The sequence below is a fragment of the Lemur catta genome, chromosome 7, assembly GCF_020740605.2.
Source record: "Lemur catta isolate mLemCat1 chromosome 7, mLemCat1.pri, whole genome shotgun sequence".
NCBI classification, from domain to species: domain Eukaryota; kingdom Metazoa; phylum Chordata; class Mammalia; order Primates; family Lemuridae; genus Lemur; species Lemur catta.
Genome location: NC_059134.1, coordinates 31,062,148 through 31,075,493, shown reverse-complemented (window position 1 = coordinate 31,075,493; position 13,346 = coordinate 31,062,148). Strand labels below are relative to the sequence as shown.

General features: G+C 36.0%; 1 protein-coding gene across 1 annotated transcript in view; it reads right to left on the bottom strand.

Annotated features, from left to right (window-relative positions):
* The window catches only part of CWF19L2 (CWF19 like cell cycle control factor 2), a 95,707-nt gene that overhangs the window by 76,331 nt on the left and 6,030 nt on the right, over window positions 1-13,346 (bottom strand). Inside the window, exons 4-5 of the mRNA XM_045556682.1 lie at window positions 6,006-6,119; window positions 4,987-5,106 (exon numbers count right to left, since the gene is read on the bottom strand). Coding sequence (XP_045412638.1) covers window positions 4,987-5,106; window positions 6,006-6,119 — 234 coding nt within the window. The remainder of the gene's footprint in view (window positions 1-4,986; window positions 5,107-6,005; window positions 6,120-13,346) is intronic.

Sequence of the window (13,346 nt, the reverse complement as noted above, 5' to 3'; positions counted from 1 at the left end):
AGTGCTATGAAAGTAAAGGCTGGTATAGAACTACATACTAGTGATACCTGAGTTGACCTTGGGTCAGAAAATGCTTCCTACAAGAAATAATAATTGCAATAGGATGGAGAGAAATGGAAAGCATTAAATGTTAGGAACTTCAGTTTCCAGGAATATGAACCAACCATACATACCATTGAAAATAAAAATGCTAGGTAAACTTAAAAAAAAAAAAGACAGCTTTCTAAATGTATCCATGATCTGACAAAAAAGTAAAGAAACTTCAAAGGACAAAATTTAAGTTAAAGGTTAACTTAAAGGGATAAGCAAAACCATAAACCACAAGGATTTGATTTCTTACAGTAGTTTGTAGCAAAAAAGGTTCTATCACCTCCCTGTTAGTTTACTACAAAATCTGTCAGTATCCACAATCAAGGAATTTCTTCCAATGGTCTTATCTAGACACACAAGGAGATACACATCAGGTACTCAACAGGATAAAAAAAAAAAAAAAAGGCTAGAATTACATACTGAGGAGAACAACTGACAAGAGGCTAGAAAAATGGTAAGGGACTATCTGAAAATGTATAAAAGACTGAGGACTAAAAACATAAAGAACTTCTATAAATCAGTAAGAAAAAGACAAGTGACCTTAATAAAAAAGCAAAAAACATAAACAAGCAGTTCACACTACAAGAAATCAGAACAAAAAACATGAAAAGATCTTTCTTGTAATTATCATGGAAATACATATAAAAACAATGAAATACCATTTCTTACCCATTGGTTAGTCCAGCAAAAGTTTAAGTTTGACAATTACAGATACTATGTATTGGAAAAGGAACATGTTGCTGGAACAACATAAATTGTTATAATCTCTTTGCAAGTATTTGTAAAAGAAGATAGGTGCATACTCTATAAATAAGCAATTCCATTTGTGGATATGCACCAGAGACAAATTTGTACACATATGCATGAGAAAATACATATAAGGCCTTCTATGTAGCACTGTTTGTAATAGTGAAAAACAGTAAACAATATAAGTGTCCATAAGTAAATGAATGGATATTTAGAGTATGGGATAGCTAAATGATGAAAGACTATATAACAACTAAAAGGAATGAAATAGAAATAAAATATATTAACATGAATCAATCTCTAAAACATGTTCAGGCCTTCTAGTCAAAATGGCTTATTAAGTTTCCACTTCATCATGATCTCCCCACTCAGGACAAACAGAAAAGATACATAATATAAAACACACCTGAGTTCAAAACAAGGTAAACATCTCTGTGGATCAGAAACAGAACAGAAATGCAAAGCAGTAGGCACGACTGAGGCCACAGGCCTACAGGGCTCTAGGTGTAAGCAGTAAGTGATAGCTCTAAGTTCAATTTGTGTAAGATAAAAAAATTCTAAAAGTGCTCCAGCTGAGACAAAAGAATGAAATCTGTCTCACCATATGAAGCCAAGGACTGAGGTAAGGAGAGCTCCTGCTCATGAAAGATGGCTGAAGAATTGGTATAAGGTACAGACTGGGTCCATGGATAAGTGCTATAGGTATATAGCCTGTGACACAATGTAGGCATAAGGAGAAAAGAGGACACAGCACAGACACAGCTTCAAGCATTGGTTTTCAAATTTTTCTGTGACCCTGACCCATGGTGAGAGTTGGGTGGGTGGGTGTGTGTGTGTGTGTGTGTGTGTGTCCAAAATAAAAGTTTTAGGGAAAAAAATAAATCTTTCTTACATGTAATACATGCTGATATTTTATATTTTTCAGTGCTGATTGCAATAAATTAAATTCATGACCCACATTTTGAAAACCACCAGCTTTAGAACACCAAAGAACCAAAGAAATTATATTCCCATATCAAGAAGAGATATAAAATCAACATGCTTCACACTGAACAACTGAAGACCATCATTTTAGATTTCTTCCCATTATCTTTACTGCTATAAGAATTAACATTTGGTTTTAAGAGCCATTTTTTCCTCAGAAAGAAAACAAATATTTGTCATTTAAGAATATGATGATGTGCAAAGAACACACCCAAATTGACATTCAGGTGGTGAAAATTGGCTAATCTCACTCACTAGTCTAGATGATTTACTTCTGCATACAACAATCTGAATTTTTACCTAAGCAAAATTTCTAAATTACTACAGATTACCAAACTTCAGAACCAAATCAAAAGATTTATAGAACAGCAAAGTAATTGGAATTCATGGAGGAAAGGAGACTAAATCTACAATTTCAAATATACAGAAAATGAAAAAGTTCCTACAATGTGCAGAGTTCTAAACTAGCTGTTAAGGAAGATACAAATATATTAATAAAGAAAATAGTTTCTCAAAAGTTTATATAAGGGAAATAGGATAAGATCACCTATCCTATGAGTACTTTATAGAAAACTACTATTAATAGTACTATACAGCAAAGGAACAACGTGCTATGGAAACATAAAGAAAGAGGAGATTTATTTCAGTCAAGGGAAATAGGAAGAGTTTCGTAGTATACATGAAAGAGGCCTTTAAGGATAACCAGGATGCAGGCATACAGAGATGAAGGGAATTCATTAGAACAAAACAAAAGAACAAAAATTTAGAGGCAGGAATTTGCAGAGAAATATGAGGGAGTGATTAAACTAGTAAGGTTGAGGTACAAATTACCTGAGAGAAAGAAATTTACCTTAAACATCAATCTAATGATATTGGACTATATTTGTAGGCAACTTTGAGAGTTTCTGAAAAGAGAACAATAAATACAGTCCAGACTCTGAACAAGTAGAGAAATAAAACAAAAAGCATAGGAGATAAATACAAAAATTACTTTTATTATTGATAAAGGCTAAATTGGAAGAAAATCTTTCCGTGAAAGCCAATCGGGCCTGTTAACTGAATTTCACAATGAGGAAGACTTTCCCAGGTGCAGAAAACACCAAACCAAACCCTACCTCTACCTCATTCCCTACCTAGTCTCTGCAAGAAGCCTGTTCCACAAGCAGAAAAGGCAGAGCTGAGCTTAGCATATTCAGTTTATTTTTTCCAATTTTTCCAGTAGAAAATTTACTCCATATCCTCACGGACAGAATGAAAAAGAAGGTGGCATGACATATCACTAGTGGAGCTTCCATCATCAGAAGTTCTTGTTGGCTCTTTCTCAAATTTGCCTCCTTAACCTTTCATTCCTTACTCATATTTTCTATACCTCCTGTTACTTTATTTTTTTTTTCCTTGAAAGCAAACACTCAGAATATGTTATTAGAACTTTTCTTTCTCCATTGGTTCACATTACACAGGTTTGCCTATGCAGCTATAGAAGGCAAACGTAAGCATGCTTTCTTAAAGATTCAACATAAGCTGTTTTCTTTCAGTGAATGAAAGTATTTGACAAAGAAACTCCTTTCTAAGCTAACCTTTATAGTATGTTATTAGAACTTGTTTCTTTCTCCATGTGGCCCTAAATAGAGAAATCCAGCAATAAATGGAAAATGTAAGCATGCAGTCTACAAGATGCATCATAAACTGTTTTCAGTGAATGGGACAGTTTGACAGAGAAACCCGTTTGTAACCAAACATTATTAGAGCATGTTTCTGTTTGTTTTGTTTTGTTTAGGGGGGGGATGGTTTGCTTCAGAGTTTTCTCTTTTTGTATTCATACAGATTTACCAGGTACAAGTGCAGTTTTGTTAAATGGATATATTGTGTATTGGTGAAGTCCAGGCTTTTTGTGTATCCATCGCCTTGAAAGGGTACACTATACCCAATAGGTAATTTTTCATCCCTCACACCCTCTCACATTTTAGAGTCTCCAATGTCTATTTTTCCACTCTGTGCCCATAGTTTAGCTCCCACTTATAAGTGAGAACATGCATATACCGGCTATTACTTTCTAAAGGTATATTAAGTAATCCAATAGATAAAGGTTTTGCGGATTCTACTGTTTATTGTTTCAGACAACTGTCTTTTAAGTTCTAACCTTACATTTTCACATATTTTGCGATTTGAGGTTGTGAGCTTATATTCCATAGAACTTTGTTTCTGCAAAAACCATGAGGCCTAGGTTGACAGTGTGGTCACCTAGAAAGGACAAGTGGTTACTTCTGCCAAGCACTTCAAGGCACTACCAACTCAAGAATAATTTAAAATAAATTCCCACCTTAAAAATTTTTCAGACCACACAGGTAGCATGAATTCAAGCCATAAACCCTATGAATCCAAACTATAAACACCATAGTGCCAGCTTCTGGTTACATATTCCCTGAAGAGGTTTTCCTCCCTCTACCATACAAGATGTTTGACAAGACAGGCAAGTTTTCTTGCCTTCAATTGGGTTTTTTTCCAAGTTCATCCTTTAATTGAGGATATATCCCTGTGGGGTCCCAGATTTTTAGGGGTTTATCAATCAGACTTTCCCAACTCATGCAGGCTCTTGCCCTTATCTCCTATCCCCAAATATCCATGAAAATTGAAATTCTATATTACCAGGATTGTGGGATGCCCCAGGAAAGCGAACAGCTTCAGCATTTCCTTACTTCTCTGGATTCACGCTTTTGCCTCATTTTTTAGGCTCTAAAGATTTCCCATTGTTTCCTTACCAGCAAGGTGACAACAATAAAACATAAAATAAAAATGCTTATATTTTATCCAGAATTTTAGGTGTCTTGAAATGGAAGCATTTTTATGGCATTTAATTCAGCATATACACTAAAACAGAAGTTGAATGGGCTCACTTTTAATTCAATGATATTAACCTAAACTCAATATTCACTCTCAACTATGTATGCCCTAAATTTATAAATCTAGTATACCTTTAAACTGAATTCCTATAGAAAATTTACTTTAAAGAACTCATATCACATTTCATAGGTTGTTCTTACTAATTTTATTAAACACTACAAAAGATAAAATAGTATTTTACAAGTAAAATTGTATTAATATAAGTGTCTTATCAGTTTAGTAAAGGCAAATCTGAAGGTTAAAGCATTTTAAACATTCTCTTACCTGCTCAAGTGCTTGAGTTTTCTCTTGCTCTACTTTCCTCAGAGCTTCTTTTTCAGCTTTGAGTGATGATGATGACACAGTTTTAACAGACATAAAATCAACAGTCATCCACTCATCCCTCTGTTAAAGAAAGGAAGCCATTTCAATCTGAACTGATTAGAAGTTAATCATATAAATAATAATAAAGGAAGCCATTTCAATTTGAACTGATTAGAACTTAATAATAATATAAATAATAATAAAGGAAGCCATTTCGATCTGAACCAATTAGAACTTAATATAAATAATAATAAAGGAAGCCATTTCAATATGAACTGATTAGAACTAATAAGAGCAGGGATTTTGAAGGCAATTAAACCTGAATCAAATCCTACATGGCTATATAATTTTAAGCAAGTTTCTTAATATCTTTATGCCTTAGTCTCTCCCGTAATAAAATGGGATAAAATCCCTACCTTTCAGGATTGTTTTAAGGAGTAAACAAGATAACAAATATAAGGCACCCTATCTGGCACACAACAAGCAATCAAACATTAGTTCCTTTTCACCTGTCTTCCTTTATCTATGGCTAAAAGTGGATAAATGACACTTTTCCTTAGGCATATGAACTATGACCCAAAACTTATGAACTATTTCAACTGTAAGCATTGCTAAGAAAATGAAGGTATGAAGTGAAGGGAAAGAAAACTGTGATTGAACTCTACTCACTGTAGAAAGGTCAGATAGAGGTAACAGTATAAGGCTTCCATATATAAGGGGGAAGTGCCACTTCTCTATCAACCAGATGCAGCAAAACCCTAAGGGACTAGAATAGAGATGAGCACTCATTTCCTCACAGCAGGAGGAGAAGGGGAGTATAAATGCTCAGCAAATAACATTACTGCCAAAATTATTCATAAAATACATTGTTTTCAGAGTCTAATTTTTCTCCTGAAGAAATTATAATCATCTTTCATTTCCACATTCATCTATTCTTAGAAGTTGACATTTCTTTCTTTAAAATCAGGTGGCTTGTTTACCTGAATAGCTTGCTTGTCGTCTTCCTGTTCTGACTTTTCACCTTTCACTTTCCAGGCCTTTTCTTTGCCAAGAGTCTGGGATGGAACAGCCTCAACCCACTCATCTTCAGAGCTCTAAGAACATTTAGCATAGAAGTGAAATTCTCAAATTTACATAATTTCATACAAAATTTCCGTGCTGTTGTTAAGTAGTAAAAATTCAGTTTCCTAAAGAAAATTCTTACACAATATTTTCCCTTTAAAAACTGACATTGAAAATTGGAAGAAAGAACATGTAATCCACTATTTGGGTTAGCCCCACAAAACATAACCAAATTATTTTTATTTTCTTATCAGTTTATTATCAAGCCAAAGGAAAGCAAAAAAAAAAAAAAAAATTAGAACTGTCGGGTAGTGAACTCACTTCAGCACAGAGCTTCAGTGCCTACCGGCATCACCAAGTAGTTCGCACAACTTTGCTTCATTAGAATAGAGGAAACAACATCCAAGTAAAGGAGTTTGTTGTTTGCCCCTAAGTTTCAAATTTTGAGATTTCCCTGAATCTAAAAATGCAGAGATCTCAGGTAACAGCTAGACTAGTAAGGCATTTTGCTTACTATGTTTAAATGCCAGAGTATTAAATCAATTAAGAAGTATTCAATCAACATCTACTATGTGCTGATCATTATGCCAGGTTTTGGGTTTAGTTTTCCACAAATGCACCAATCTACTCTTCTGTGTCAAGTACTGTATTAAGTACTTTCGCACACATTATCACCATGAAGCCTTAAAATAACCCTATAAAGTATGATTTTGGTTTTATAGATAAGGAACGCTCCCCCAAATTAAGTACTTTGCCCAGGCTACATGGTATCCAAGTGTGAGAACTAGGAAAGGAATCTAGATCTGTCTGGCTCTAAAATCTACCCTTCAGAGCTATAAAACGTAAGTATAGGAAACATCCTAGAAATCACCTAGTGCAAACCACCTGTTAAAGCACAGCTGAGAAACTTCGAAGGCAAGCGAGAGAAAAGTGAGCAAATCGCAAAGCAAACAGAATCTGGGTTTCTTGAATGAGACCAATATTCTTCCATTCTACAAAGTTCTCAGAAATTACCTAGAGCTTTCTTTGATTGGAGAACACAAACATATCTGTCAAAAAGTATAATCTACATGAAGTAAGCATATTTGGGCTCTGCCACCACAACTGCCAACTGTTTCCCAAAGCAAAACAGATTTTATTCATTCACTCATTCATTCATTCATGGAGGCCTTGATTTGGATTTATAGAAAACTCAGAACTAGTTGTTTATATTACTAGTTAAAATTTTATAAGATAATCACTATAAATGTACTTCTGGTCTACTCATATTTACATCATCAAATCAGTTTAGGGGGCACCTTGTTCCTAATTCTTGATGTCATTCACCAAAAAGGGAGTTTGTAATCTGAAAAAATTAGCACTTACTTTGGAGGAGTGCTAATTTGCTAAGATCAAGCTAAAACAATTTAAAAGTCAGTGTTCCGTACAATTTTGCCATAGGCCTTCTTCAGTAACTATGAATTTTCTTTATCTTACCATATGTTGACCAACCACTTGAAACTCATTAAGTGGACCCATCAGTTGCTTCATTACCACAGCTGCAACCAATCTCCAACTCTAGATAAAGCCTGTCATCATGACCTGCAACTTCAGTCTAGCTAGACTCAATCCCAGGTAGAATTCCCGTTACTGGTCCTTGATCAGTTCTCTCTTCTATTCTCGTACTCTCCTTTGAATCATTTATCAGTTTCACATTTATTTGTGGGACTATGTGATTAATGTCTCACTCTCCCACTAGGCAGTATGTGCTATAAGTACAGGAACTACACCAGCTTTTGCCTCCATTATATCCCCAAGCACCTAGCTTAATACATTCGCAGATGACGTCATCTTCTTCAACACCTTCCTCAAGCTCTATACCAACTCCCATTTCCCATATGCTCTGCAAATGATGTCTCCATTTACCTCATTGAGAAAAATAAAGCTACTTTAGCTTCCAACCCACCCTCCAACAAAATTATTTACAGCTGTGCCTATCCTTACCGCCTATTAACTCTTCCTGTTCAAGGAAGATCTTCCTTCAAAGGTTTTGATCCCAACAATTCCTGTTCTTCCAGGACCTTTCTTCATCAATTATCTCCTCTTATAGCTTCAACCAAAGATCCCTAATGGCCTAGAAACATGCTCAAGTATTTCCCATCCTTTCATCCTTTTTATTTTTTGGGCAGGGGGCGGGGGGGGGGGGGGGCCTTCTTTGACCTTGTATATCCTTCTAGTAGTAATTCATCTTCCACATTCCATTCTAAGACAAACTTGAAAGAGTAGTCTGCATCTACTGCCTTCATACCCTCACTTTCATATATTTTTCTCAAAATTCTACAATATAGCTATTGTCTCCATTAATCTACTGAAAGATCTTCAAAGTTCACCAATGGCTTCCACTGTGTCAAATTCAACAAAATGTTTCAGTCTTTATCTCCCCAGACCTCTCTGCTCAATACAACCCTGGTGATGACTCACTTTCTTGATTTCCATGACACTTTCCAGTTCTCTTCCCACTCTTTGTTTCTTCTCCATTTCCTTCATGCACTCTTCCTCCTTTGCTCAGTCCTTAAAGATCCATGTTATTTAGGGTTCCATTTTTTGCCCACTACATTTTTAATATCTAAACATTCCCTTTGGGCCACTGAATCCACTTTCACAGCTTGAACTACTACCAATTGTGCTGATACCTTTGAAATTTGTCTAACAAAAAGTTTCAGTGACTTAATTGTCTAGCATGCTTGAATGCCATGCTAAACTCAGTAAGAAGAAAAAATAAATCCATCATCTTCTTCCACAAAATCTGTTCCTCCTTCCGTATTACTGAACAAGGTTACCTGGCACAACCAACCACTCACTTAACCAAGTCAGAAACTCAGGATCATCTTCTTCACCCATCCAAACCTATTATTTTCATTTCTAAAATATTTATCAAATATACCATACAGTGAATACCATATCATTACCATGGGAGCCTACTTCTACCCCTGGTCACAGCTGATTAGTTCAAAGGTAGGTGCCCGACCCAATTCATTTCAATCTAAGTCGTTCCCAAGAAATTTGAAATTAAAACTAAATGGGTTGACATAAAACTAAGGAGAACTAGAAAGGCCTTAGCAGAAGCCATTTCTGTCTTGAGGAATGGAATTCAGCAAAAACTGATCTGTTTCAAGAAAAAAAAATAGAACTTGGGAAAAAAAAATGAAGAAGATTCCAAAAAGCATTCACAACTCTAACTTCAACTATTTCTGAAGCCCAGCTGCCTTCCTACACCTAGATGTCTTATGAGAACATTAAACTCTAATAATATATCCCCACTTTTTTTTGCAAAAGCCAATTTATGGTTGGTTTCTGTTACCTGAAACCAAGATTACCAACTAATACATACTCTCCTTTTTCCATTCTTAGAGCACCAGCCCTAGATCAAATCTTATCTCTCACCTAGACAACTGGAATAACCAAATTAGTCTCCTGGACTTCAGTCTTTCCTGTTCCTCTTTCTTCTCCAACCCCCACCCTCCACTCCAAATACATCTAGAGCAATGTAAAGGAGACATCTGACCACTCTTCTCCCCTTCTATGGCTCCCTGTCATAAAGACTGCCAGTTATTCCTCTTCTTTTCTACAAATAGAACCCAATTTTACTTGGAGAAGCAATGTGCTTCCCATGCTGGAAAGTGAAGCCTTATGAGCAAGTGTCCAATAAGATATAAATAAAAGTATTGTGTGGGAGTTTCTGGAAGTCAAGTTAAGGCGGTGGGGGAGAGCATCCTCTTGCCTGTTATCTGGACTAAGAGGCAATATTGTAAGGATGAAGAAAGAGCAAGACAATACAAGCCTTGGTCCCAGAAGACAATACTAATCCTAGGTTGCCTACCTGATGCCTTTCATATGAAGGAACTTCTATCTTGTTTAACCACTTGCTATTCTGAGATTGTCTAACAAATGCAGCTGAACCTAATTAGATTATACACTCTCTAATGTACACAGTCAAAGCTCTTGATTTACCAAGCCCTTTCAATTCTTACACTTTATCTCCATTCACCCTCTCCTCTTGCTTTATGATCTAGTACTATGAAATTGCTTATAGTTGTATTTACATACATACATACACACACACATATATACAACATATTATCTCATACTTCCATGCCTTTGCTCTCACAATTCCTTATGTATGAAATGCCAAGCACATCTTTTTTTTTTTTTTTTTTTTGAGACAGAGTCTCACTTTGTTGCCCGGGCTAGAGTGAGTGCTGTGGCATCACCCTAGCTCACAGCAACCTCAAACTCCTGGGCTTAAGTGATCCTACTGCCTCAGCCTCCCAAGTAGCTGGGACTACAGGCATGCGCCACCATGCCCGGCTAATTTTTTTTTTTTTCTATATACACTTTTAGTTGTCCATATAATTTCCTTCTATTTTTAGTAGAGACGGGGTCTCGCTCAGGCTGGTCTCAAACTCCTGACCTCAAGTGATCCACCCGCCTCAGCCTCCCAGAAGGCTAGGATTACAGGCGTGAGCCACCGCGCCCGGCCTGCCAAGCACATCTTTATTTGACTAATTCTCACTAATCCTTCAAGTCTCAAGTATCATTTCCTCAATAAATTTGCCAATGAAATCCTCCCTCCCTTAATACCTGCATTACCATGGCATCATGGGATTACATATTAATATTATGTATCTCTTTATCCAATTAGAAAATAAGTTCCCCAAAGGTTTAAAAAAAAAAAAAAAAAAACCTCTTTATATTTTTATATTCCCCATATCTAGAACATTGTCTTGCAAAGAATAGGCACTCAATAAATGTGTGCTGAAATTAACTGAAACCCCTTCTTTTACTCTTCCAATAGCACCAGTCAGAAACTTTAAGTAGCAGCCTGCATGCAAGCATTAAATGCCAAGAACTAAATGGAAGACACATTTGTGATGCAGTTAATGGTCTTGTTATTCATTTATAGAACAGTGATACCTAGACCACTCTGTGAAATCTTCCTGCCTCTATTCTGTTTCTGTTAATTTTGTTATTCATTTTCACAATTATGCACTCACCTCAACACTTCAGCAAAGTTGATGTTCCCCTCTCCCTGTGCTGTAACTTCAGTTTCCTTGCTGATTTTAGTTCGATCCTTCATTTTACCTTGAAGGACTCATAAACTGTCAAGGTTATTATGCTTCAAGACCTAACACATACCTCAGCACTCTCCTTCTCACATGTAGCCTTCAGAATTAACCACAGCCCTAATCCTATCTAGAGGTCAAAACCTAGAAGATGGAACCAAGACAGAAAAGTGCTACCAGCAAAAAATCAAGGGAACTTGAGGACTTCTGCTTCTAGCTGTGACATAATAAATGACATCAGAAAATAGAAATAAAAATAGAACATATGTGAAACAACTGTTTTCAGACACTGAATATTAGTGCAGGACTGTGATCCCTGATAAAAGGGAAACAAATGAAGTGCACACTACAATCTCCACAGCTTTTCACCTGGAGGCACTTTCCAGACCATGGCACAAAGAGAGGTAACCCAAACAGACATGACAATCTCACTGAGCTAGGAGACAAAATGTGAATGTTGTGAAGGCTGTGACAAAGTAAAGATGAGAAAAGAACTACACAGAGAAAGAGCACCAGAAATCTACATAAAGGACCCCTGGAGTCTTTAAATAAATATCAAGCTGAATATGCTCAGGATGAGTCGTCCACATGGTCAGGCAAAGAATAACCACCATGGAAGGAACAACTGCTGGAGAGCTGAAGGCAGAATAATCCCCACAGCTCACAAAGGGATAGACGACATTCTAGTTCTTACTAACCAGAATGGAGAAAACTTGTTGAAGACTCAGGACAACCAGCAGAGAACCCACAGGGTCATGCCTTAGTAAGGCTAAACCAACTCTAGAGTAAAGCTATTCTAGATGCGTACTAACAAAACCTAAAAACAAGCCTTAAAAAGGATTACACTAATCCACATGTAACTACCTATCTTCCAAAAGAAAACTCAACAACCCTTAAAGGATGTCAACAAAATCCAGCAGTCACAATACAACTTTCACAAGGTTCAGCATCTAATTAAAAATTACTAGACATTCAAAGAAGCAGGAAACTGTGACCCAAAGTTAGTGGAAAAATCAATTAATTGAAACAGAATGAGAAAATAAAAGAGATAATGAAATAGCAAACCAAGACATTGACACAGCTCTTATAAATATGTTTAGGGAAAGGAAAACATGAACATAATGAGGAGATAAACTGAAGATATACAAAAGACTCAAATGAAACTCCTAATGATGAAAAATACAATACCTGAAATGAAAATGTCACTGGATAGGGACAACAGTAGACTAGACACTGCAAAAGAAAAGGCCTATGAACCCGAAGCTTATGGGATAGCAATAAAATCTACCCAAACTAAAGCACAGAAAGGAAAAAGGGTAGAAAGAAAGTGAACAGAGGCTCATTGACCTGTGAGACAGTATTAAGAAGACTACCAAAATGAAAAAACACTCACAAAACAATAGCCAGAAAGTTTCAAATTTGAGAGAAACTAAATTCACATATCAAGAAGCAAAATGAACCTAAGGCAGGTGCTATAGTCTGAATGTTCATGTCTCCCCACTCCATATTCCTATGCTGAAATCCCCTAACCTCCAAGGTGACAGTATTAGAAGGTAGAGCCTTTGGGAGATAATTAGGAATGGGATTAGTACCCTCATAAAAGTGGGCACAAGAGAGCTCCTTTGCTTCCTTACACCATGTGAGGTTAAAGTGAGAAAACAGCTGAAATGAAATTATAAAGAACCCTCAATTAATCCAAAAGAAGGCAAGGAAAGGAGGGGGAAAAGGAAAAGAACAAATGGGACAAATTGAAAAAGAATAGCAACATGGTGGCCAAACTTATCCGCACCAATAATTATATTAAACATAAATAATATACACCAGTGCTATTCAATAGAATCCTGTCCAATATGGCAGCCACTAACCTAGCCAAATGTGGCTACTGAGCACATAAAATTTGGTTAGCAAGACTAAAGAAATGAATTTTCAACCTGATAAAATTTTAATCAAAAAACTTAAAAGCCATATACAGTTACCATATTGAATAGTGTAAAAAACCCTCTAAAAAAAGGAAAAAATTGATAGGCTAGATAAAAAAGCAAGACCCAAATATACACTGCCTACAAGAAATACACTTTCAATATATAAGAAACAGATACATTAAACTAAAAGAATAAAAAAAGATATAACATGAAAATACAAATAAGAAAGCTGAAA